The sequence below is a fragment of the Leopardus geoffroyi genome, chromosome C1, assembly GCF_018350155.1.
Source record: "Leopardus geoffroyi isolate Oge1 chromosome C1, O.geoffroyi_Oge1_pat1.0, whole genome shotgun sequence".
NCBI lineage: Eukaryota > Metazoa > Chordata > Mammalia > Carnivora > Felidae > Leopardus > Leopardus geoffroyi.
In genome coordinates this window covers 200,232,364-200,260,311 of record NC_059328.1, presented here as the reverse complement: position 1 = coordinate 200,260,311, position 27,948 = coordinate 200,232,364, and the positions used below count along the sequence as shown (strand labels likewise).

The following is a 27,948-nucleotide window of genomic DNA, read 5'->3' as shown; positions in this document are numbered from 1 at the left end:
AAATTAAATACAACCAAAAGCTGTGGATCCAAGATAACTAAGACTTAATGTTTTATTTTTTAAAAAAGGCATCTGTCAAAAGGTCACATGCGATTTTTCACCTACACATGAGCAAACCATAAAATACTGCGCAACGAAATCAGTGATGGAAGAGCCGAAGATTCGTATGAGCGAGAATTATTCCCAGTTCATCACAAGCCTCTATCACAACTCTGTCAGCAGCAGAACCAGAAGGAGCAGCAATGTATGCCACGCCGCTCTGCGGGGAGAAGAGACATTGACTTTCAAGACACAAGTTCAGGTGAAGACACGCAAGAACCAAAATCCTCCTCTACAAAGCATAAGCTAACAAGGGTTCACAATACAGACTAATTCGCTCGGCCAAAAGAGCAAAAGAACATCAAATGGAAAAGTAAAATACTTAAATATTACTGATCACACTGCCATAACTTGGCTATAAAACTCACAGAACTTAAACACCAAAAGCAGGGTTTCTGAAGTAGTTTTACATCATAATCAATTCTGTGCAAATGCACATCATTTCCACACTTACCCTTTTAGCTCTGTCTACGTTATCTCTGAAAGGAAAGAAGGCATCAGAGCTGATAGAAACTTCATTAAGTTTGTCAACCCATTCTTTCTTCTCTGCTTCGGTTAGCAGTTCAGGGACTTCCTCAAACAATGCCTTCCACTTTACCAAATCTTCATCCTATGAGAAGGGGGTGGAGAGGGGAAAGAAAGATTTTGGATACAATCTTTAATACTATCTGATGCAAATCAGAATGCCAGAAAGCACTTGGGCATTTGTCCCAGGATTTAATTATAAATAATGGCTCATTCCAATTTACATCTCCAGAATTTTTTTTGATGCTTTTAACATTTCATTAAGAAAAGTAATTCTAAGTGTACCAAATAAAGATTATACCATTTACTTTCAAAATCAGTTTATTCTAAATATATTTTGTTTCTTAATCTCTGCCTAAATTAAATCTACTATTTTATATCCCTGTATCAAAACAAGCAAACAGATGATGATGGATGTTCTAGAACTATATTTACACAGCCTCAAGCCTACAGTCAGTCATACAGATGAAATCAAGGTATGATTCACGGTATTCACATTTTTAAAAAGGTGCTTCCATTTTGGATGATTTGTTGGCTAAAACAACATACTTTTAACTCTTGTTCACATACATATAAAGATCCTTCCAGAACTACGAGCAAGATTTCACTAGTAATATTAAACAGGATAATACCAATATTAGAGTAAAAAAAGAAAGGCTTATGTTTTAAGTACTGTATGATTTTAAGGCACACTTATGTGACACTTATGATGTCATGGATTCCTGTCCCTGAACTTGTGGACAACGTATTGTGGTTAACTCACCTCCTCAGGAGACTATCGAGTATCCGATTACCAGACTTCTCTTTTGCTTTCCACATAGGATTTATCGACATTTGCTATGTCCAGATACAGGTTTAAATTCTAGATTTTTAGCAGGCTACTTGATAGCTGCAATTTTACTTATTTATTTATTTTTCACGTTTATTTATTTTTGACACAGTGCAAGGGGGGGATGTGCAAAGGGAAGGGGACATAGGATCCAAAGTGGGCTCTGCACTGGCAGTCTGACAGTGGCGAGCCCAATGTGGTGCTCGAACTCATGAACGGTGAGATCATGGTCTGCTCGACTGAGCTACCCACATACACCACCAGTTGTCATTTTAATGCACCCGTATGCTTTCTTCAAAATAGAAGACATTAAATATGTAATGTAACAAAAATTGAGTTGTTAATGACTCTGGTAGAAAGTGTAGGGGAAAGGGGCACCTGGGTGGCTGAGTCCGTTAAGTGTCTGACCTCGGCCTGGGTCATTATCTCACGGTTTATGAGTTTAAGCCCCACTTCAGCCTCTGTGCTGACAGCTCAGAGCCTGGAGCCTGCTTCCGATTCTGTGTCTCCCTCTCTCTCTGCCCCTCCCCCATGCACTCAAGCTGTTTCTCTCTCTCTCTCTCAAAAACAAACATTAAAAAAAAGAAAAAAAGAAAAGAAAGTGTAGGGGGAGAAGACACTGGTTACCCGCTATCAGATAAGTTGTATTTCATGTTGAATACACACCTATCATGCAGAAGCATCATGCTTGGTTGGCACTGTGAAAGAAGCCTCAGGATAGGTGAAAAATAGTCCCTGCCATCAAAAGTTCAAAACCAACAGGGAAAGTACAAAGTTATAAAACTAAACCAATGGTTATAATTTTAAAAGACAAGGAAGGTCTGTGGTATCAGAAAGGGATTAACTATGAACAAAAAAATTAAAGACAGCAGACAATGGAGAATTGGTAAAAAGTTTAGAATTACAATTTTAGACAATGTAAAAATTTTAAGAAAAATACCTGTTATAGAAAAGAGTGAGCATACCAGTATACTCCACTCACAAACCCAGTGACTTTTACCTCGCCAATGGTTCCAGTAACATACTGATCAATGGCATTGGAGATTTCTGCTCTCTTCACTCCAGTTTTAAACTTCATTGAAAGCACTTGTGGATGATGTCTAAGCCACCAGTAGTTCGCCTTATCCCCTGCAAGGCGTGTGCAGTGTATTCGAGACTGCTGTCCTGCTCCAATGCCAATAACCTGAAGAACGTGAACATTAAGATGAATCTCTCTTTCGATATTTTTTTTAAACAGGTCTTTTGTGCACATTTCCTAAAATCTATCAATTCTGTGAAAAAAACAGTAGGCCAAAATACAAATAATTCTTAAGTTATTAAAGGGTGAGAGTAGATGTCAGTAACTGCTATGAACACATTTTACCTCTTCGGTGACATCTGAAGTATGGCTATTAATACTCTGTAAGTTTCTAGAACTCCTGGACATCAGTAGTGAGGCACAGTCTTACTGGAACTTATTAGAACCTGACTCCAAGAACACCAGTAACCACAATCCCCCAAGTTTTTGTTAACAGAGACAAGCAGTCTTTTAACAGTTGACAATCACTAAAATTCTGAATTTCAAAGTCTTCCAGGTCACATGCTAATGAATATCCACACTTTCCCTCCCCCACTTATGGGACAAATAATTTAACAGGTGCCAAGAAGAGCTCAAGACACCGTGAGAAGGGCTCCCAATGCCGAGGAAGCTATGGCGAAAGCAGAACCAGTTCAGTCCAGAGTTAGAAGAGACCCCCAGGAGGAGCTGGCTCAGTGCTGCATTCTACGGCTCCGCCCACTAGGAAAAAGTGAAATATCTCGCTTAATGTCTATAAGAAACATTCAACACCTTGCTCGTGGTAGTGGTCATTCATCGAACTACATAATGTGGGCAAACTGCTTGAAATTTGACACTTAAAAAGAGTAAATTTTATTGTATATAAATTATGTCTCAATAAACCTGATTTTAAAAGATCACGTTAACTTGCAGTCTACAGATTCTTGGTAAAATAACCTTAGAAATAACGCAAAAATATCCAACAAGCTACAAAAATATGGAGTAATAGGTAGCAGTACTATTCTTGACTCTCTCTTCACTGGAAATATCACAGCCATCAGGAGGAGGGGAGTGAATAGACTAGTTTTATAGCGGCTATTACAGTCCCACTAACCCAAATGTGCCAACTCAGTCTGGGCAAGAAGTAATACGACCAATTTTAATGTCATTCTGAAGATACTTTGTGATCATCACTAGCTCTAACGGTCTACCACATTACTGAGTAGATACCAACAAACCCAGAAAAGAAAAACCTGGCCAATTTTCTTTTCCAAGCAGTCTATCACCTGAGGGACGAGTATCATTTTGAAAAACAACAGTCTGCCCGAAGTGGGTTTGAGAGTGTGGTTACCTGACCATTCTTGGCATAGCACACGGAGTTAGACTGCGTGTACTTCACAGCAATGGTGGCTACAATGAGGTCTCTGAGCGCAGACTCTGGCAACTGAAAAGACACAGGGCGGTCAACTATGGTGGAATTTGTAGCTCCAGTGGAAAACGTTAAGCATCTTACAAGTCATTTTCTTATAGACCTATGATGTAGTTGTACCTTTCAAATGATAGAATGGAATTAACTGTTCATAGAAAACACTATTGTGTTTTACTGAAAAAGATCAACATTCAACATACTTGTTGTGGAACGCAGCAGTGCCTAATGCATCACGGACTCAAACTAATGCCATTTTGCAGCAACTCCGGCTTAAGTGTGTTTACCTATCATGCTGTGAAGTACCATATCCATTCCTAAACCGACAAATAATACTTTCTCTACCACAGTGCCAAGGAACATATATGGAAACATGATAAAGTTTATGTTGAGAAAGAACATGGAGAATCATTTTCACAGATATCACAAACAACTGTGATGTCTACACAGAGCCACGGCTGTTGAGGAAAAATCAAATTACGATCATTTTCTGCTTTGTCTAGAATATTCTAAGTAGAAACTATTCAAAAATACTTGTGAACTACCAGTCCCAACAGAATAAAGCAATTGCTATAGCCAGAAATGTCACTATGTTTAAAATTTTTTTTAATGTTTGTTTATTTTTGACAGAGAGAGAGACAGACAGAGCATGAGCGGGGAGGGGGGCGCAGAGAGAGAGGAAGACACAGAATCTAAAACAGGCTCCAGGCTCTGAGCTGTCAGCACAGAGTCCGATGCGGGGCTCAAACCCACGGACAGTGAGATCATGACCCAAGCCAAAGTCGATGCTCAACTGACTGAGCCACCCAGGCGCCCCTGTCACTATGTTTAATGTAAAGAGCAAATACAAACTGAAAAGAAGGATTATCTATGTGGACAAAGACTATAAGCAGCAGCTAACCGATCAATTAGCTAAGGGAAAAATCAGACTTCATCAAAATTAAAATCAGACTTCAAAATTAAAACTTCTGTTCTGCGAAATGTATTAAGAGGATAAAAATACAAAGTACAGGGGCGCCTGGGTGGCTCAGTCGGTTGGGCATCGAACTTTGGCTCAGGTCATGATCTCATGGTTCATAGGCTCAGGCCCCACGTCAGGCTCTGTGCTGACAGCTCAGAGCCTGGAACCTGCTTCGGATTCTGTGTCTGTGTCTCCCTCTCCCTCTCCCTCTGTCCCTTCCCCACTCATGCTGTCTCTCTCAGAAATGAATAAACGTTAAAAAAAAAAAAAAAAGTTAAAAAAAAAACAACACAAAGTACAGACTGGGAGAAAAAATTTGCAAACCACATAACCAAAAAAGGACTACTATTTAAGTAAGTAAAGACCTCTCAAAACTCCGTGACAAAAACAATCTAATTAGAAGATGAGCAAAAGACACGAAGAAACATTTCACTAAAAAGGATACACAGACGGCAAAATAAATATGAAAAAACACCTATCATTAGCCATTAGAAAATGCTAATTAAAATCACAAGATACTGCTACACACCTAACTAAAAAGGGCAACAACACTAAAAGCTAGTGAGGATGCAGAGACTGGGTCACTCACATGTTGCTGGTGTAAAACACAAAATCACACAGGCTCTTTGGAACAGTTTGGCAATTAAAAAAACTAAATATGCAACTATGATACTACCCAGCAGCCACTGATGATACTCCTGGGCCTTTTATAACAGAGGATTGAGAACTTTTGTTCACAGGAAAACTCACTCATGAATGTGCAATGAATGAAAATTATAAAAGGGGGAACAGATTAGATGTTATCCAAGGTTAAGGAGGGGGTGGAGGCAGGAAGGAAGGGAGTGTGATTGTAAGAGAGTAACATAAGGGATCCTTGTGGTTGTGGAAGCATTCTTTCTGTGCCTTAACTGTATCAATTTCATTACCATGGTTGTGATACTGTACTGCAGTATTACAAGGCATTATATTACCATCAGGGGAAATGGGGCAAAGGGTACATAGGAATTCTTAACAGTGCCTGTAATCTATAATTCTCATTTTTATTTCAAAATTAAAAGCTCAATTAAAAGAATTTCTTAAGAATTTCTTATTCTAAGATAGTATTAACGTAGTATATCCTTTCCTGTCTGTATCTGTTTGAGTCGCCAACTATACATTTTATTCCTTTGGTTCTAAGAAAGATTAAAAACATAAACCAGCTTTCCTACAGGTCTGCCCTGAAACGTAACCCTGCTATTCTGAGACAGGATCAAGAAATATGAGACAAGACATCTCAAAGGGGAGATGGTATGGGGATGGGAGTGAAGGAATCCAGTCATATATACATGGCACAAATAGTTAAAACAAATTAAAGCATTATTTAAGAAAAATGGAAGAGGAAATAATTCAACCATGTTCACTAATTCTTAATGCACAATCAATCCTTATGCTTCTCCCACTGTTCTACACCTCCAAGGATTTTGAGGCTGAAAAGTTAACAAAACACTGCTTTCAAAGGAGAGGGCAATACAAAGAAAGATAAAACCATCACTCTTATGCTTCACTTTCCAAATTTCTAATTAAAAATACATACGAAATAAGTAGAGAAGAATTTAGATAAAAGAGGCATTAAAACCATACTTCATTCCTTGTAAAAAAACATCTAAGTTAGTACAGTCAGAGGTACAAAATCTATCAAATACTGTTAAATTATTCACCTGTCCAATACCTACAAACCTATAAGGAAAACTTACAAAAGTAAGAGTCTCAATAGGCAGGCAGGGTTGTCAACAGAGGTACTATGGAATCTAGGTCAATATTGTTTCAGTATTTTAAAAAGACACATTAACCAGTCAGGTTAATAAAGTAAGAAGAAAAAGAGCCTCATATTACTATGTTATAATGTGAGCTGCCTACAGTCACAATGGTACAAAACCATGCTTCCATCTGGAAATCCCAGTACTTAATAGCCTTGACCAAAGGAGTAGATTGCAAAGGACTGAAAGCTATTTCTATATGAAATGCCTACCATGTTCCTTTACTTCAGGGCACCACTGATTTTTAAAAATAAAAATGGAAGAATAAAACAACAAAAATCATGTCTCAATCACCATATACTTATTAACAGATCAAATTATTCCAATAAAGGCTTGGAGGTTTACTTTCAGCAACTCTACCTAAAGCCTCAGGAGTCAGACCTGGGAACAATTGCACCTCCTCATTTCTATTTCTGTTACAATGAATGACTTGTTACCAGACTAAACCTTTTCTAGGAACAAACAGGCTCAACAGTGAGGTAGTAAAACAGCAAGTACTGAGAGGCAAAGATCCCAGAGATAAAGGAAGTAGGAAGAAACGAGTGTAGCCGTCTATGCTTTTTGCTTCAAGCATTTTCTAAGTTGAAAGGCAGTAAGCTAAAAGGTAAAGGAACTGAGCCCAAATTTTGGCAGTGTTACAGGAATAAGTGGCAAAAATGGAGTTTAGTACACCAGGGAAAAGTGATACTAGCAGACCCTTGATGCTTTCAGCAGAGCAGGGGTGAACCATAAACAGACCGGTCCTCACAAAGATTTAAGCCCAAATTCAAGTCAGCTTAATTCCTGCCAGGATAAAGATGGTCGGACTCCATCTGATCTGCCCGCCAAAAGGAGAAGTCAGCTCTTTCTGGAGGGAAGAAAAAAACACCATCCAGACCTTCAAAATAGCTCTATAGTTTTCTCACATTCAATGCCCAATCATTCAATCAAAAATACCAGACATACCAGCAGGTAAGACCACAAAACAGTGTAGTTACACATCTTAAGTACTTGGGCGGGGCAGGCAAGCAGAGCTGTTAGAACCAGCAAAAATATCCTTCAAAATCGAAGGTCCAATTAAGAGATTTCAGAAAAGAAATACCAGCTCATCCATTTCCATATTATGCAACCTTGGGCAAATTTCTTAACTGTACCTGACGTCACAATTTTGTGATCTTTACAATAGAGATGATCGGGTAGTCACCCTTCCCCAACCCCCACATAGAGTGCTATGCCTATTAAATGATAGGGTATATATAAATACTGGAAAAAAATCACCACTATCATCCTAGGAATGTGTCCTTCCTAACAGATGACAAACAGCACAAGAACAAAAACTTGACTACGTGAACACACTGATCACAGCACTGAAAATGGAAACAATCTAAGTATCTATCCTAGTACATCTATACCTGGATCGCCATGTGGCCTTTTAGATGAAGATGTGGATCTACACTTACTGATATAGAAAGCATATTTACAGCTTAGTGCATGGTAAAAAGGCAAGTTATGGAACAGAATCATAAAAGATACAATGCCATTTACGTAGAAATGAAGATAAATATCTCTATGTACATACACACATTAGCTTCTAATATCATAATTTATTCTTTTTTTAAGCTCTCAAACTTACTTGATAACTTAAAAATGAGCTAGACATTTGCACGTCAACCATTTTTAAATAGGAGTCTTTAAAAATGCATAAGCTTATAAATATTAAAAATACTCACTGAGTAACTAGCATACAGTTCAGATATTTTCAAACTTACATCTTTATTCTTGGTCACAACATTGCTAAACAATGACTTGTCAATGACACCATTATTTCTCTTCTGACTTAAACGAAGACCAAAGAGAGTTCGAACTTCGTTTTCATCTGGACTGTAAGACGGGTCCATCTAAAATACAAATTTAGAGTCAAAACCAACACATCTACAACCTTTAACATTTTTCATTTAACTTTACAAAAAAATCATTATAAGCAAGCTTATATTCGTTTTTTCTAATTTAAGCATGTGTAAGATCCTTTCACTATGAGTATAATAGAATGGCCAGGCATCAATATCGATCTTAGACTATGGGCTAGTTTCCCTAATACCTAAGAGTGTGTAAAAATCAGTAAGGAAAAATCTCATCAATTAGAAAAACAGGCAAAGAATATAGTCAGATAATTTATAAAAAGGAATAAAAAGTACTTTAAATATGAAAAGATGTTCACCACACACATAATGGGAAATTAAAGCTGCAATGAGATGCCATTTTTATCTCCTATTGATAAGAAGAAAAAGTTAAAGAACACAATGCTGGCAAAGCTATTAGGAAATCCCATTAAGACATAAAATTTGATGGGACAACCTCAAAGAGGAGCAGGACCTATCACAGACTGTGACCCGATCCTAATTCACTGCAGAGCGTGTGTGGTGGCTAATGACTGGGTGACTGGCTACATAAGCTACACCTATACCGGGCAAACTTCCAAGATGGTCAGACTGTATGCATTTGTGTCAGGAGGAAAAAACAACAACAAAAAGAAAAAGAAATACAAATATTTCCTAAAAAGTACCAACTATTTCAGAAAAGACAAGCAAGAAACTTAAAATATTACTTTTAAAGAGGTAACAGAGTGGCAAAAAGGAAGGATGGGGAAGCCTTTCATCAAATGATATTTAAATTTAACACCTTTTGAATAACTTTTTTTTTTTAATTAGAATTTAAAACTAAGACTAAGGAAGCTACCCTCATCTTAAACCAAAAAATTAATAGTAAGAAAAAAAACCCTGTAGGATTAAGAATTAAAGAAACTTCAGTAAAGGGTAAATTCAAAGGTTGTTATCATAAAGAAAAGATTAAATATGGGGGAAAAGAAACATAAGAGAAGAAAACAAATTACTATTTCAAACATGAATTAAACTAACCTGAAGAACACAGTAGCTCCCGTTTTTCTTTTTAGAGAGTATTTTCAAAGCTTCGTCTTCATATCCTGGGGCGACGATACCATCAGATACCTATAAATGTATTAAACGTTAATTTTTTTAAAGTTTTTATTTTGAGAGAGGGAGAGGGAGAGGTGGGGCGGGGGGGTGGGGGGGGGAGAGAGAGAGAGACAGAGAGGGAGAAAGAAATCCCAAGCAGGCTCCATGCTCAGCCTGGAGCCTAACACAGGGCTTGATGCTGGGTTGAGCCAAAATCCAGAGTTGTACCCTTAACCGACTGAGCCACCCAGGCGACCTTTAAACATTAATTTCTATTTTCAAAAATTAGGGAACATTTCCTAAGCAATCTAAACACAATTATCTGTCTTAATGCAGCAGCATTTCTGGTTTCTCTCTCCAGCAGATAATGCTAGTACCTATACCTGGAAAAGATAAGCCTGTATTAGAACACAGAGTTCTACAGCTGACCTTATCTCACTTGCTCTCCTTTCAGGGTTTCGGGCTGTTTCAGTTTTAACTAAGAACAAACAAATGATTCACAGTAATACATGTACCTTAAGAAGAAGAACGATTTCTCACTATCCTGTTCATGAAGTGTTTTGCACTAGAAAGAGCCCGCTCTAGTGCCCTCTCCGCCAGTACTAGCAAGATGACCTTCGGCAAAGCAAGTTCCACAAGAGCAGGGCATGGGGATCAGATTACATCTTTGCTAATAACCTTAGGCAAGGCAAGTACCTCAACAGCAAGACAAAGGGACCATATTTAACATCTTCGAAAGATAGCGAAGTCAGACTACAAAGCCTTATGCTAGAACATAAAACACAGCAGGTTAGCTCCACTGTGGATGGGGATGGTAGAGGGATGGTAATGGTCATGGGGAGAATCCCCAAAGCAACTAAATGCTGTCAACCTCATGTAGCCTTCATTTCTACCTATTTGTTTTCCCTCCAAGCTATCTTCTTTTTCTTTCAGTCTGTCTCCTTGCCCCAAAACCCACCTTTCCAGAAGGCTTGTTTGGTATTCAACTAATGGGGGTTAGTTTTTCAGAGTAGTTTATAATCTTCCCCTATACAACATCTTTCATTACAGATCTACAAAGGTTTACGGTAAGGCTCATTATTACATCATCCTCTGCTCTTTAGAAACATTAACTTTGGCATTAAGATAATGACTACTAGAGAATATAAAAAAAAAGCTAAATATATAAATTAAAACTTTATCATAATAGCAAAATATTCATTTGAAACACTCACTAAATCTCAAAATTACAATTCAGTCAAGGATTCACGTTCTACATAAAATATGAACATTCTAAATGATAAACTTAATTTAGAAATGGTGTAAATAAATATGAGAAGTTATAGTTTCAATGAAAACTATGAACAAATAGAGCTTTACTCAGTTATGCCTGGATCAAGATACAGGAAAGTCCACTAACCTCTCTGGAGATAATTTTGGCAGTAGGGACATCACAAATATCAGATAATGCGATAAAGTCACCAAATGAAGACATCCTATCAGCCCCTATAAAAATAAAAACGAAGTGTTACAAATGGTCTCTGCATAGAAAAAGATGTTTAAAAAACCCCAATGTGATCATATAAAATCCATTTCTCTAAATTTAACTCTATTATTTATATAAGATCTAAATAACAGATTAATAAGCCACTTAACTGAAATGATCATAACAAAGTATTCTTTAATTTTAACTTCTAAGGCAGCATTTGGCAAACTTTTTCTGTGGAAAGCCTGATAGCAAATACTTTTTAAGCTTTGCAGGCACACTGTCTCTGTCACACCTACTCAGTGGTGCCATTGTAGAAATCAGTCCCATCAACGAAGGGACTTGGCCCTGCTTCAATCAAACTGTATTGACAAAAGTAGGTGGCAGGCTGGGTTTATTTCGCCCATGAGCCACAGTCTGCTAACCCTGTTGTAGAAGGTGAACAGTGCTGTCAAGTTTCTCAATGATCTTCCATAAATGTTACAGTAATATTCACAGGTTATTAACCTCATGAATTAGATACTTCTGAAACACATAAAAAATAACTCTAACCAAATGTAGTGTAGTTAAAACAACTATATAGTTTTAGTCATATATTAAACAATGTACTCAACAGCCTAATGTGAAATCAGATGCACCAAATTCTAATTATGTTTCCATTTATTACATTAAAATAGAAGCACACACTTTTATAAACAAATTTATTCTAAGGCACTCATAGAGTCATTCCTAAGTATTAATAAAAAAAAAACAAAACAAATTAAAGACAACTTGGAATCTTTTACTGAAAGAAAAGATTACTACTTTATCCTACTTAGGATAAAACATTCTTTTCTCTTTTTCAAACAAAGAAACAAAAACCCTTTTACTGTTCCGACCTCTTGCTCTTGCATACGCAGTTGATATGGGTGTAAGTGTTTCATACAGATCATAGACCATGCAGACTCTGGCCTCATCTTCACTTAGTGGAATTCCAACAGCAGCACCTGGTATGGAAAACCATAAAATAAACCCCACACGTTACTACTTATCATCTCCTAAATCAAAACAATATATATACATATATACATATAAATATACATATACATATATATACATATATACACATAAATATACATACATATATATATATATATATATACTTTTTTTTTTTTAAAGTAGGCTTCGTGCTTAGCGCAGAACCCATTGCGGGGCTTGACTCACAACCGTGAGATCAAGACCTAAGCTGAGATCAAGGGGCGGACGCTTAACAGGCTGAGACACCCAGGCGTCCCAAAGCAACTTTTCTTAACATCTGGTCTATGCAGCATAATTTCTAGTGTCCATGCCAAATTACACAAAAATCTGGCCAGATAATTAAACAACAAAAATACAGTTGCAGAGGAGGGGGAGGAGGGGGGAATCTCTTCTCTCTGCCTTTTGAAAACAACCACTGGGTCTGCCAGCACCACACATCTACGAAGTTAGTTTGCTTCATTACTGACTCCCTCCACCCGGCTTGATACCCATACCATTTATTTCTTTCCTGTTCACATCACCTTAGTATCAAATAAGCTTCAAAGAATTATGTGTTAGATTTGACTTAGCCATAGAAGTAAAAATGTATCTTATACAGTGGCTATAAAAAGTTACAGAAAAGGTGCCCCTAGAACTTCTTTGTATCAGTTCTATTTCAACCTTGTGGAAAAATATTTAGCCATATTGCATTAAACCATTTTACTTTATTTTTTATGTTTCCACTATAAAAAAGCATTTCCCTGATCCTCTTATCTCACAGTAATGTTACAAAATTACATACACATAAATAACATCTATGTGTTAATTTACTACCAAATTTTGTCATGCTACCATATTGTTAACAGACTTGAAAAAAGTGGTTTGAGACTTCACATTAGAACATGTCAATTGTTTCTAAAATTAAAAAATGAATTTTGAACAGTTCCAGAGCATTCAGAAAGCAGTGCTTTACCTGCTGGGCTGACATGTTTGAAAGAGGCAGCAGCAGGAAGGTCTAAAGCTTCTCTGAGTTCCTTCACCAGCTGCCAGGCATTCAAAGCATCACACAAGTTTATAAATCCAGGGGCTCCATTTAGAACTACATATGGAAACATACACAACATGTTACCAAGCAGGATCAATCAAGTCAGATATACAGTGCTGAAAACATAACCTATGTCAAGGCTGCACGAGTATGTTTTCAGAGAAGTATAATTAAGAGGCAAAGACATATACACAAACATAAAAGAACCTGATGAAAACAGAGACCAAAACACTAGAGCCTTAGCCTGCCTCACCGGCCCCCTGCCCAAAAAGAACATACAATACACACTCACATATGCCATATGCTATATGCTACTGAAGAAACTAAATCTAGCCAATCTAGAAATAAACCAACAGTGATTTCAGGAATAGGAGAACAAGACCAGTGATCGTCAGGGATCCACCTTAGTACAGAAGTAAGAACAGTCATGGTAATTCTAGAGGTAGTACAAAATCTAATCCATAAACTTTGTCAATACAAAAACATTACAAACTAATGCAAGAGCTGTGGATGGGGGAAAAATGCATTGGATTTTTCCTCTTTTATACCAGCCTCAGTAGGCTCTGCCTAAAATGCAGTTAAAAAGATTACAATTTCAGAGTTTCTCATTGCCTATTTTCTTGACAATAGCAAGATAAATATTTATATATATTTATATAAATTATAAATTCAGCACATACAAAAAAATGGGAGCCATTAGTTAAAAGCCAATTTATAACTGCATTTCCTTTGTATTATCTTGGATAATACATACTTCTAAAAATAAAACTCTGACAAATATTTACTGAGTGTCTACAACAATGTTGGGCACTGTTGTAGGTAACGGGGATAATATCATCAGTGAATAAGCTAGCCCCCCGCCCCCAATGTCTCATCCCCCAATCACTGTCTTCATAGAGATTATAGGAGAGCCAGAGAAGAAACAAAATAGGCAATAAGTAGAAAACGATAAGAGAAAATATTACATACTTATACAAATGAGTTGAAAACATGTCCACACAAAAACCTGGACTTGAAAGTTTTTAGCAACTTTTTATAACTGTTAAAAATTGTCTTTCCATTTTTGATGTCCTTCAAGGGGTGAATGGATAAACTATGATACATCCTTATACCATGGGATATTGTTAAACAGTAAGAAATGAGCTCTCAAGCCACCAAAAGACACAGAGGAACTTCAACACATACCGCTAAATGAAACAAGCTAGCGTTAAGGCTACATACTGTATGATTCCAACCTTATGACATTATGGAAACAGCAAAACTATGGACATGGTAAAAATATGAATGGCAGCAGGAGTCAGGGAGGTAGAATGGACGAAATTTTTAGTTGGTGAAACTATTCTGCATGATATTGTCAAGGTGGATATGACATTATACATGTCAAAACCCACAGAATACACAACACAAAGAGTGAGCCCTAATATAAAGTGGACATTAGTTAATAATAATGAATCAATACTAGTTCCTCAATTTTAACAAACATACCATACTAATACAAGATGTAAAAGGGGGAAACTGGGGAGAGGAGATGCAGAGGGAGGGAATGTCTGGGAACTAACTCTCTGTACTTTCTGAGAAATTTTTCTGTGAATCTATTAACTACTTTAAAAGATAAAACCTACCAAAAAAAAAAAAAAAAAGTTCCTAAAAAAGAGTTCCCTTGACCGGCACGAACAAAATAGCTTTCGAAAATGAAAAATACGGGAACTGAAAGTACATGGAGGTATCTCTTGCCTCAGAATCTAAATGGGAAACATTATAAGGAGGAAATACCTGAGAATAAAACAGGAGAATTTCTTCTAAGAAATCTAAATGTAAAAATTCATACAAAATGTCAAATTTCCAGGTATTCATTCAATAAATACTTAGGAAACATGCCAAGCAATATTGTAAGTACTGAGGATGCAGCGATAAACAAAAAGCTATGAAAAAAGCTGAGGTTTCTGTTTTCGGGAGAAGATGATTAAATGGGAGGAGACAATTAAAACATAAATACAGTAAAACCTTGGATTGTAAGTAACTTGTTCTAAGTATCCCACAAGACGAGCAAACTTGCAAAATTAGCAAATTTCTAATACATTTTAATTTGATAAATGAGCAATGTCTTGCAATGAGTAGTATGTGACTCCAAATGTCACAGGATCACAACCAAGATAATGGTTCTTCTCTCTCTCTCTCTCTCACTGCAGGACTGTGGGGTGATTGTCTCCCATCCTCGGATGCTCCATCTCAGCTCACGGTGTTTAGCAGAAATCAGGGATTTTTCAGAACATCGGAAGGTGCCCACAACTGGCACCAGTGTATTTTTTGTCACGTCAAAGCACCTCTGGACAGTCCTTTGCTTTTCCACACAACAGTCAGCTTAGGAATGCTTTGCTTCATTCCTTCATTCAGACCCTTTCCTCTGCTGCCTTATTGCCAGTTACATTCAATACAGCATATGACAAAAGTTTATTAATACTGTACTGTAGTCAACATTGGTGTAAGCATATGCAATGGCCCCTATGCAGAAAAAGGTTGAAAAGAAAGGCGGTGAGAAGATTACAGTGGAAGAAGAAAATCATCAAAAAGTACCAATGAGGTTATGTGAGTGGCCAAAATTGCAAGACTTTATAAGTCTAAGTCTGTGTCTCGTCTGCAGAGAAGAAAAAGGCAGAGGAATCCCTCACTTGCAATGAGATTAGGGAGATATGTAAAATGTGGGAAACAGTGCAAAATTTTGTAGAAAAGCACCACCCAAATAAAGCCGCAGCAGTGTGAGTGATGAATCTGCTTAAGGACAACGCAATGTCAACTTTCCATGAAATCCTCAAAAGGAGGCAAAATCAAGTGTCATTACATAGGTGCCTTGTTCAAGTTGCCTAAAAAGAAGATGCCACTGAGCCAATAGACAGCAGTGATTCCCTTAGTGACAGTCAAAGTCATCCTACACAATAACCCTCCTCTCTCGTCTCCTTCACATGAGCAATGAAGGTTTTCAAAGTAAGTACAGGTTAATTTATTTTTCTTCGTATTTTGTATTTTCTTTATTATTTTGTATCATATTACATTATTGTAATCATTTTTATAGGAGTATTTTTCAGTTGGGGAAGAAATTGTCTAAGTTTCTATTATTTCTCATGGGGAAATTCACTTTGATATACAAGTGCTTTGGATTACAAACATGTTTCCAGAATGAATTATGCTCGCAAACCAAGGTTTTACTGTATATGCAACCAAGTAGTGTTGTGAGAAAAGTGTGATGGGCAGCTACTTCAGTCTGGGTGATCAGAGAAAACTTTGAGGAGGTAAATTTAAGGTGATTATCTGAATGGCAAAAAAGACCTCAAAGATCAGAGCAAAGGCCGCAGACACTGTGCCTGTGGACCAAATGGAAACAAGGCGCTGAGGAGTATGGGGTAGGGGAGGGTTGCCACGGAAGAGCAGTCAGATAACAGGGTTTGTTACCTGCACAGGCATTCAAGTGGGAAGGAAAGCCAATGCATGGTCTCAAATTGGGTGTAACGTCACCTGATTTACATGGTTAAGATTATTCTGCCATGAGTAGAAAAGACAAAGCAGAGAGAATTAGATTGTTGCAGTCTGGAGACTTTTGGGGTGTCTGAGGGGGCTGGCACAGTGTTAGAAGAGATTCCAAATGTATCCGAAGTAGGGTAAAAATAGGACTGGATCCAGTGAATGGGAAGGGGAAAGAAAGGAGTATTTGAAATTCTCCTCAAATCTCCCACCCTGCTCCCTGCTCCTCTCTCTCTGCTGGTAACAAGGGAAAGGAGAAGCAGACAGGAGTACCTGCATCTTCCTGCCACCTGATGTACCAACAAGCGTGCTCTCGCCCTGCCTTCCCAGTGTATGAAGAGAGCTGTCCTTGTGGTCACCCGAGGCCAGCACTCCTACCCAAGGCCTTCACACACACAACTCTCTCCCCTGCCCTCTGCACGCATGCAACCTGCCCCGCCCCGTCCCCGACCAGACAGTAGCACGTGTTCTAATGCCCACCTCAAGAGTAAAACAGGACAAAAAAGTGAAAAGCCTCTTTTAATTCTACAAACCCATGGAAGTCCTAACTGATTTTCCTGTTCAAAGAACTATCTTTATTATTGTTATCTCCTAACCTCACATTCCTATCTCGGCCAACTTCAACTGGGCTTCCAGAACCATCATTCCAAGGAAATTGCTTCATGAAATTTTTCCGGGATCAAACAGTCACTTTCCTGTTCTTAGCAGCACTCCAAACCAGCTGGAGCCCTGCCGGTCTTCTAGCCTTGTGTTCCTCAGCTGGTCCCTCCACATCTCGACCTCTTCTAGGAAATCCATCCATCCTGTCCCACATCTTCAAAATCATCTATATGCCAAAGACATTTCAAACTCCATCTCCAACCTGACCTCTCTCCAGAACCCATGACTGTCTCAACAGATTTTGTTCATGAGAACACCTAGCACCTCAGACTTCCAGTGGCTTTGAAAGGCATGATGTAATTTCATTTACCTTTTCAATGTGAACCACATCAGATATAATAGAGAGAAAGACACACACACCCACACACAGCAAACTATGCCACCTAACACACAGCCTTTACCTGTGATGGGAAGCTTGGGCTTCAGCGTGTATAACTGGGCAGGAGTTTGGTGAGGATTCATTCCATACCTCAAGGGCATCTGAGATATTCCTTTACTATACTGTTTCCTGAAGTAATCTGAAATTGCTTCATCATATTGTGCTGTATGAGTGAAAGCCTACAAAAAGGGTAAGTTTTGTGAAATACCAGCAGCATTTACCAAAGTTGGGGCGAGAGGGTTTCAGGTAGCACAGAGCAAACCACACTCCTTCCCACACACGTCTGTGCAAGAAAGACACCCACTATCACTAAAGAACACAACAAATCATTCTCTTTCCAAGTGTCTTTCAACTTTTTGACATTATACCTCTGAAATGCTTGGTTCTCTTCACTTATAGGAAAAGGATTTCAGCTCCAAGCAGAGGCCTGATGAGTGACATGGTCTTTAAAAACTGAACACCATTTGGTTTGGCAAACACTTTGCTCGATAAAAGTGCATCCCCACCTTCAAGGCTAAGTGGCGTCTAGTCTCCAAGGAGGTGTCTTTACTATCGGAGTTCTGCATCTCTGTGCAAACGGCCACATAGTCCTCAGGTTCACATACTACTGTTACTCGAGCATGGTTTTTGGCTGCTGCTCTCAGGAGGGTTACTCCACCTTGGAAGAACAAGACAATTTGTATTTCCATGACTTTAACCTCCTTTAACATTGATTTTTTTTTTTTTCAACGTTTATTTATTTTTGGGACAGAGAGAGACAGAGCATGAACGGGGAAGGGGCAGAGAGAGAGGGAGACACAGAACCGGAAACAGGCTCCAGGCTCTGAGCCATCAGCCCAGAGCCCGACGCAGGGCTCGAACTCACGGACCGCGAGATCGTGACCTGGCTGAAGTCGGACGCTTAACTGACTGCGCCACCCAGGCGCCCCTAACCTCCTTTAAATAAAGTCACTGTATACGTATTTCTACCCTAATTTTTGCCTTAAAAAAATAAGGAAAATGTACCCCAGAGGTATTTCTATATAAAGAAAGAGCTTAGAAAATATAGATGAATTATGGTCATCCCAGAACACAATCTGGGAGCAGTAACTATTTTCTGCTCTCTCAATTTTTTGATTTTCAGTGAACATCAAAACAAAATATCTTTTAAAATGTAAACAGCCAGTGAGCACCTGGGTGGCTCAGTCAGTTGAGCATCCGATTCTTGATTCTGGCTCAGGTCATGATCCCAGAGACACGCGATCGAGCCCCACATTGGGCTCCACAAGCATGGAACATGTTTAAGATTCTCTTTCCACCCCCCGACCCCCGGACCCACCTCTTCCTCTCTAAAAAATAATAAATAAAAAAAGCAAAAGGTAAAAATAAATAAATGTAAATAGTCCAAAAATAAATAAATAAGATATAATAATCCTCCCGTCAGTCTTCAAATATGTTTTTTCTAACTTACCAATATCAATCTGCTCAACAGCCTGTTCAACAGTTACATCTGGAGAAGCCACTGTCTTCACAAAGGGATATAGATTACAGACAACAACCCTAAGCCAAAAAAAAAGGATTTAGATGCCATTAGAAACACAAACTTTATGGGGTTTACATGTAAGTCAGTCAGTAGCTTTAACAAGACCAAAGAGTCTAAAGATATAAAATATAAGCCTGGCATTTTAGAATTCTAAAAAGTATGTTGAGACATCAGGAGCTCCCACTGTTGCAGAACATAGGTAAATATAAGTGGCTTTGGTTAGCAGGTACTCTCAAAACATATTTCCCCTAAATCATTTTGCAATGTTGCTGTCCAGGTACACTTAGCTCCTATGATATGATCCAGTCATTAAAAAATTTGGTTAAATTTTAACAGAAATGCAAAATACAAGGCTGTAGATAACATCCTCATTTTGGAATACAATCACTATTACCTTCGACATTCAATTTTAGACTCTATTTCCAACGGGTTAGGTATAATGATGAAAAACGATAGACCACTCTAAGGGTGAAGTATTTGTTTTGTCTTCAGAGAGATCATATACAACGACAGCAACAGTAAGGCCAAAAGAATAATTTAAGATACAAAACTAATCTAAAATTAACCAGTGGAGTAGAGTTCTGTGCCTGGGCCTGCAGCGTGAGGGGCTCTGTGGGCAGGTTCACACCCAGTGAAATAAGCACAACTGGTAAAAACTGGTAAAAACTGATAAAAACAAAAAATTCTTCAACAAAAACCTAGCAAACTGAATTCAACAAAATATAGAAAGAAGCACACATGGCAGCAAGTATGGTTTACCCCAGGAACATAAGGTTGGTTTGCTATCTAAAAACCAGTTAATGTAACAGCCCATATCAATAAGACAAAGGACAAAAACCCACCTACCTCAACAGATGCACACAAAGTACTCTGAACATCCACTCATGATAACAACACTCAACAAATAGAAAAGAACTTGTTTAACATGATAAAAGGTAGTTAAGAAAAACCCTAAAACCCATAGCTAACATCATATTTAAAGGCAAAAGGCTGAATGCTTTCTTCTAAGATCAAGAACAACACAAGGATGTCCACTCTCACCACCACTATTCAAAATCGTATTAGAGGTTCTAGCCAGGTCAATTAACAAAGAAAATTCAAAAAAAGCATCAAGGTTGGAAAGGAAGAGGTAAAGGTATCTCTATTAGCAGATGACACTATCTTGTATATAGAAAATCAAGGTATTTCACACACATACACACAAAAACTATTATCTCTGAATTCAACAAGGCTGTAGGACATACAATTAACTGAACTACACACACATCAGCAATGAATAACTCGAAAGTGAAACTAAGAAAACAATTTTACTAACAGTACAATCAAAAACAAAAACAAAAACTATTTAAGAATAAATTTAACAAAGGCATAAGACGTGTGTGCTAAAGAGTACAAAACATTGTTGAAAAAATTAAAGAATCTAAACAAATGAAAAGCCACCCCAGTTTATGCCTCAATATTCAGATGGCAACATCTCCCAAATTGATATAGAGATTTAATACAATCCTTATGAAACTCCAACTCCAGTTTTTGCAGAAATGGGCAAGCTGACCCCAAAATTCATGTGGAAATGCAAGAAACCCTGAATGTCCAAAATGATCTTGAAAAAGACCAACAAAGTTGGAGGACTCACACTTCTCAATTTCAAAACTTGCCACAAAGATAAAACTAATGATGTGGTGCTGGCTTAATGACAGAGATACAGGCCAAGTGTCCAAGACCATTCAATGGGGTTCTGAAAGAAGTCTTTTCATCAAACGATGCTGGGACAATTGGACAGCCACATACAGAAGAATGAAGTTGGACCTCTAACTCACACCCATATGTAAAAAATAACTTAAAAAAAAATCAAAGACCTAAGCATAAGAGCTAAAACTGAAAACTCTTACATCTTTATTATCTTGGATTATGCCACTGCTTTTTAAATATAACACCAAAAGCACAGACAACAAAAGAAAAAGTAAAGTGGACATCAAAATTTAAAGCTTTTGTGATAGTCAAAGGACACCATTACAGAAAGGAAAAAACAATCCACCTAATAGGATAAAATGAACTCTTACAGCTTAATAATAAAGTTATTAAAAACAATTAAAAAATGGGCAAAGGATTGCAACAGGCTATACAAAATGGCTAATGAGCAAATGAAAAGATGTTCAACATCACTAAGAAAGGCCAGTAATAATCACAATGAGATGCCACATTATACCCACCAGAACCACTAGAATCAAAAGGCTAGCTAACAGATGTTGGTGGGGATGTGCAGAAACATCCTATACTACTACAGGGAATGTAAAATGATCAGCACCTTGAAAAACAGTATGGCAGCTTCTAGAAAGGTTAAACACAATTACCAGATGACCAAGGAATTCCACTCCTGGGTATATAACCAAAAGAAGTAAAAACACACATCCATACAAAAACTTGTACGTGAATGCTCATGACTGCCTCATTCCTAATATACAAAATGTGAAAAGAATCCAAATGCCCATCAACTGATAAAACAATAAATAAAATAGGATATATCTATACAACAGGTTATTTTTTAGTAATAAAAAAAATGAAGTATTAAGACATACTAGAACATGGATGAACCTTGAAAACATGCTAAGAAATCCAAGGACCCCACATTATCTGGTTCTATTGGTATGATATACCTGTACAGATAAATTCAGACAGAGAAAACAGACTTATGGTTACATAGGGTTAGAAATTTGGGGGGAAATGAAGAATGAATGCTAATGGGTATGGGAGTTTGGGGGTGAGGGGGATGATGAATATGTTCTAATTTTAACTGTGGTGATGGCTGTACAACTCTGAATCTACTAAATAACACTAAATTGTATATTTTATTTTTTTTAAATTTTTTTAACATTTTATTTTTGAGAGAGACAGAGACAGTGTGAGCAGGGGAGGGGCAGAGAGAGAGGGAGACAAAGAATCTGAAGCAGGCTCCAGGCTCTGAGCTGTCAGCACATAGCCGGATGCGGGGCTTGAACTTACAAATCGTGAGATCATGACCTAAGCTGAAGTCAGACGCCCAACCGACAGAGCCACCCAGGCGCCCCTAAATTGTGTTTTAAATTGGGAAATTATATGGTATAGAAATTATATCTGAGTAAAGTTGTTATATACATTGAAAAGAAACAGTGCATATTTTTATGCAAATAAGTACACTGTTAATATGTATCAAAATGTAGGTCATAATTTCTTTAAAAAAAAAGTTCTTTTTGTTGTTTTCTTTTTGTTTTAGTTTAAACATGAATTTTGGTAATATAAACTTGGCAGAACTAAAAATGCTCATGTATGTACAATGTCACATAGAAGGTATTCAATAAACGTTTACAGTGAGTGAACAGAAAACTAAACCTATTGTTAACCTTAGTCTTAAAAGGGGGGCACCATGTTTGTCATGCTTACAGTCTCTGATTCTCAACGTATTAAAATTTCAACTCCAGAATTTTTACCTGATAAGATCAAAATCAAGTCTAGCCATGTCAGCATTATCTTCTGGGATATTACGAGCCAAGATTCCTAATTTAACAAAGTTAAAGTATGAAGTTAAAAAAAACACATTATAATAAGGTACTTCTTTCCAATATAGTCCCATCAATCAAGTTAAACCCTCTAATACTGCCTAATAAAGAAAACAAAATAGTGAAAGATTAGTGCGCATATTTAAAAAGCTTTGTTATAAGTTCCTCATTTTCCCTTTTCTTAAGATTTCTCATTTTTAAGTCATCTCTATACCCAACATGGGGCTTGAACTCACAACCCTGAGATCAAGAGCTGCATGCTATACCAAGCGAGTCAGCCAGGCACACCGATTATTCCCCTTTTCTTAAGCAACAAAGTGTAAAAGGAATTTTCACATAACCATTGCCAGTTCCATCAATCTATGTGCTCCCAAAAGTAAGTGGCTTGTCTGGTGATCCTCCTTAGCCTAAGGATTTTATTCTGCCAAATTTTACTATAACTGTAATTAACAATATACCTATCTCTTACAGTTTTTGGTTAATACATAACTCTTGGTCTCAGATGAATAAACAAAACTAAAGCACTTTGAAAAGAATTATTTTGATAGTCAGTTACACTGTGATACTTTATCCTAAGTGTGGAGTCTTAGGATATATAATAAGACTTATATAATAAGTCTTTTCACACAAGAAACTGAAACATTTTCATTAACTACAGAAGGAAATAACACTTTTAGTTATCAGGACTAAAAGCAAGCAGAGGAAAACGATGTGACTCCATCACATAATAAAGCATTCTAGATTCTAAACAGGGTCTAAGGTAGTATGAACTTTAGCAGCAAATGTGACAAAGCCAATACTCACAGGTAATTTTTGGGGGGGCTTATGACCTGCCTTTTTCCTCATTTATTCTATAAAGTAGTCAACCAAAATATTCCTGAAGACCACTGATTGTTTTGAATTGAAGGTACCAACCACTTACCAGCATGGACTGCAGGATGCAAGGTTTTCACACGCCCCCCTAACATTTCAGGAAATCCCGTCAGCTCGGAGACATCTCTGAAAATAGATGAACAGAATATTGCTGTTTCCGCTGAACTGTCATTTTTCCATTTTATGCTATTCCAAAGCATCTTTCAACATTATGTACACAGTTCTCATTTGGGGGGGATTTTTCAGGGCCTTAATTTTCAGAATTCAGAAACTGAATTGTAAGCCATGCATTCAACTGAAAACTAATTTAGCAGTATATACAAAAAAGCACTAACAATCCCCTAAATATCTCAGAAGCAGACTAAAGTAAAAACAAGAATTCAGTTTTAAGAATAAACAAGCATAAAGATGACATATCAAATGAGTGGGAAAATAAAACATTGTGTTTTAGTAAAGTGATACTCGTAATTGGAATAATCCGAGTTTACTCCACATAAAAATAAATTCCCAATGAATCAAAGGTCTGATTATTAAAAAAAAAAATGTTTATTTATTTATTTTGAGAGAGCGTGCACATGCAAGCGAGGTGGGCAGAGAGAGAGGGAAAGAGAGAATAGCCAGGGAAAGAGAGAATCCCAAACAGGTTCAGAGCCTGACGCGGGGGTCAATCCCATGAACTGTGAGATCGTGACCTGAACCGAAATCAAGAATCAGACACTGAACTGACTGAGCCACCCAGGTACCCCCAAAGGTTTGAGCATTTAAAAAAATCACAGAACTACTAAAATTAAATATGTAAGGCATGCATTCAAAGCATTAAACAAAGAATAGATCTATGTAAAATGTTAAAAATTTCACACAGAAAAAAAAGCTGGAAAAAACAATCTCAAACTTTGACAAAGGGCCAAATGCAAAACAATGTTTAAATATCGATTCATTATCACCAAACTGACATGAACTCCCCTATTCCCCAGCCTGATTTACAAGCAAATTTTAATGACATGAAGAATGCTGACAATATGTTAGGTGAACAAAATCAAGAAGCAAAACTATTTTCTGTACGAGCTATGAAATTAAACAGATGTTTATAAAAACACTGGAAGCCTATCAACTGTTAAACAGGATTATAAACTATTTATTACCTTCATTATAATTTTCTACATTTTTCAAATTTTCTACAACCAACATACACTGCCTTTATAATAAAAAAACAATAAATATTTTAAAGCAGCAAATTCCTGGGCACCTGCATGGTTCAGTTGGTTGAGCATCAGACTTCAGCTTAGGTCATGATCTTGTGGGTTTGTGAGTTCGAGCCCCACATCATTCTCACTGCTGCAGGTGCACAGTCTGCTTCAGATCCTGTCTCCCTCTCTCTGCCCCTCCCCACCCCTTTCAAAAATAAACATTAAAAAAAACTAAAGCAGCAAATTCCAATAGGATACAGAATTTCCTGGGTACAGTCTCCCATGAAGGGCCATCTGCAGATGACTGGTGTTTGACTAATGACTCACACAGTTCCAACATACACTAAAAACTGGTGACATGTTGTCCAATTCAAAATTCCCTTTCCTGGCATTCGGGAAATAAAATCCAGTTTCTCCAACTGAGGATGATTGCTAAGAACAGAGAAGGCAGATCTATTCTTAGAATGAAAAACCATGTGGGGTCATTAAAAAGCTTGTTGCTCCTTTGTATTCCAGAATTTGCATGCAGCAGCTGCAGTCTTCAAAGAGTCTCGGTATGCCCACTGCTGTAGAGTCACCAATTAAAATCTCATCAGTTTACCTCAACCTCCAGGTTAACTTCCTGGGATAAAATCTTGGCTCTGCCTTTTACTAGCTGTGTTAACTGTTACGAACTCGGGCAAGTTACCTAACCTCTTTGTGCCTCAGTTTCCTTACTTATTAAATGGGGACAATACTACCTACACTGAAAAGTTGTTAGGATTACATGACAGTGTGTGTGTGTGTGTGTGTGTATAATAAAAGTGTGAACAGTCTCACGCTCTAATGGGAGAGAAATACATTTACATTCCCAATTTGTAAGAAATGCATAGTTATAATGGAGGTAAGCGAGAAGTGAGTAGAGGCAGAGATCAAACAAGACTCCACAGCTGCCAAGTATTTAAACTGAAGAATGGATGGGGCACCTGGGTGGCGCAGTCGGTTAAGCGTCCGACTTCAGCTGGGTCACGATCTCGCGGTCCGTGAGTTCGAGCCCCACGTCAGGCTCTGGGCTGATGGCTCAGAGCCTGGAGGCTGTTTCCGATTCTGTGTCTCCCTCTCTCTCTGACCCTCCCCCGTTCATGTTCTGTCTCTCTCTGTCCCAAAAATAAATAAACGTTGGAAAAAAAAAAAAAAAATTTAAACTGAAGAATGGATATGCAACATGAAGACTCATTACCTTTTTCTACTTTTGATTATGTCTGAAATGGTCCCATGATACAAAGTTTGGTGGAGAAAAATAGGCTATAGAAGAGGAGCTTGCTTAATTTGAAAGGTCCAACTACAACAGCATCCATCATGCTCCAAAAGAAAGAACAGCCGAGATACTGGGTTCTCACCCTGCTGCTCTTCAGAAAAGGCTGGCCTGTCTTTCACGATTCTTACAGGGTTCTTATGAGAACATCAGAGAGATGATGCAAAAAGACTTTGGAAAATAGAAAGCATTTATTTAATAAAATAAAGCATTCTCGCCATCTGAACTTGTCAAATTTAGGAAAGCTGGCTACAGAAGGCAGGATTACACAATGAAAAAGGTAGTAATCCAGGGGCGCCTGGGTGGCTCAGTCAGTTGAGCATCTGACTCTCGGTTTGGGCTTGGGTCATGATCTCACGGTTTCACAAGTTGGAGCCCTACGTTGGGCTCTGTGCTGGCACTGTGGAGCCTGCTTGGAACTCTCCCTTTCCCTCTCTCTCTGCCCCTTCCCCACTTACAGTCTCTGTCTCTCTCAAAATAAATAAAGGAAAAAAAAAGTCACTGCCATTTATTAGAGCTGTCCTACAGCCTTATTCATTTTCTACCCCTCAGTAGGTATCTCCTCACTCTCCCACCAGAATGCCAGCTCCTTGGGGTCAGGAATGGCAGCTGATTTATATTTTACTCATTCCTTCTTCCCATCACTTAGCCAGGTAAGGAACAGCTTGTGAAGAAGGGAATGAATGAAAGATGCGCGCCTTCATATCATTAAGAGGTGGTAAGGGAACACAGGAAGACTTGAATCTTAACAATGTCAACAGTTTCACTACAGAGCCAGTCCAAACATATCACGTGAATCGCGTGAATCTGGTAATCTGGGTTTTTCTTTAATAACAAATGGCCCGCCTAAATTAATTTTCTATAGGAAGGGGCTAAGAAACAGGGCTCTGAAATGGAGTCTCCTGGGGCTTCAACCCTTAACTCCTCACGGTGCTCTGTAAACCTGAGCACAAGTTACTAAATCTGAGCCTCACTTTCCTCTTCTGCATACTGTGTAGTGTGCCAACCTCCCAACACTGCTGGAAGGAGTAAATGACTTCTTTCAGTCTCTGTGCCCGGAGTGCATTCCTTTCTGGTCAACGGGATCACACTCCGTTCCTCGGATTGGACTTACCTTAAAAACTAAGCTGTGCCTTACCTGACTGCCAGACCTGCATCCCTGAGAGCTTTTGCAGTCCCTCCAGAAGCGATCAAATTCAAACCAACAGAAGTTAGGTTTCTGGCAAATTCCACGAGGCCCGTTTTGTCAGAGACACTAAATAAGGCTGAAACAGAAGACATCTCCCCTCACTACTTGCAGTACATTACACGAAGTCCTTCCAGGCCTTGGGGAGTGGGGGGATCGGCTGGGAGGACGGTCACGAAACTCAAGGCCATCACGGCGGCCCACACTGGCCGGGCCTAACCCGGAGCCTCCCCCGGGTCAGACACCTGCCAGCCGCGCTACCGCGAACGGACCACGAGCCTGCAGGCACTGCGCGCAGCCCGGCGCCGCCATTGTGAGCTGAGGACGCCGCGGGGAAGGGACGCGGAGGGCGTGGCCCCGCGGGGGCGCGCGAGGGGCTCACCGAGCTGGCCGGGTGCCATGGCTGCGGGCTGCGGGGTCCCGGACGAGCGAGGGCAGCTGCGGGCACACCACGTGCGGAGGGGCGCCGAGTGCCCAGAACGCGCGCGATCAGGCAAGAGGGGCGCGCCGGGCGGTCACCTGACCTGTCACGTGACCCAGCCGCCCTTCCGGGCGCCCCCGCCCTGTCAATTTCAGGCTTGAAATTGGAGCCTCGGGGTTGAAGGGGAAGGCGCAGCCAGGTTGGCGCTGGCCTTCCTAGGCCCGGAACTTGAAGGGATCACCGTTGCA

At 38.7% G+C, this 27,948-nt stretch overlaps 1 protein-coding gene across 1 annotated transcript; it reads right to left on the bottom strand.

Annotated features, from left to right (window-relative positions):
• Positions 1-27: 27 nt before the first annotated feature.
• Positions 28-27,948, bottom strand: ATIC (5-aminoimidazole-4-carboxamide ribonucleotide formyltransferase/IMP cyclohydrolase). Its single transcript, XM_045481143.1, has 16 exons — positions 27,662-27,948; positions 27,232-27,358; positions 23,662-23,738; positions 22,671-22,737; positions 19,135-19,223; positions 18,191-18,342; positions 17,707-17,863; positions 13,058-13,183; positions 11,967-12,074; positions 11,023-11,108; positions 9,567-9,656; positions 8,421-8,549; positions 3,841-3,933; positions 2,454-2,636; positions 554-709; positions 28-259 (listed from the first exon to the last, which is right to left on the bottom strand). Exons 1-16 carry the CDS (start codon positions 27,678-27,680, stop codon positions 140-142), a joined length of 1,779 nt encoding a protein of 592 aa, XP_045337099.1. The 5' UTR covers positions 27,681-27,948; the 3' UTR covers positions 28-139.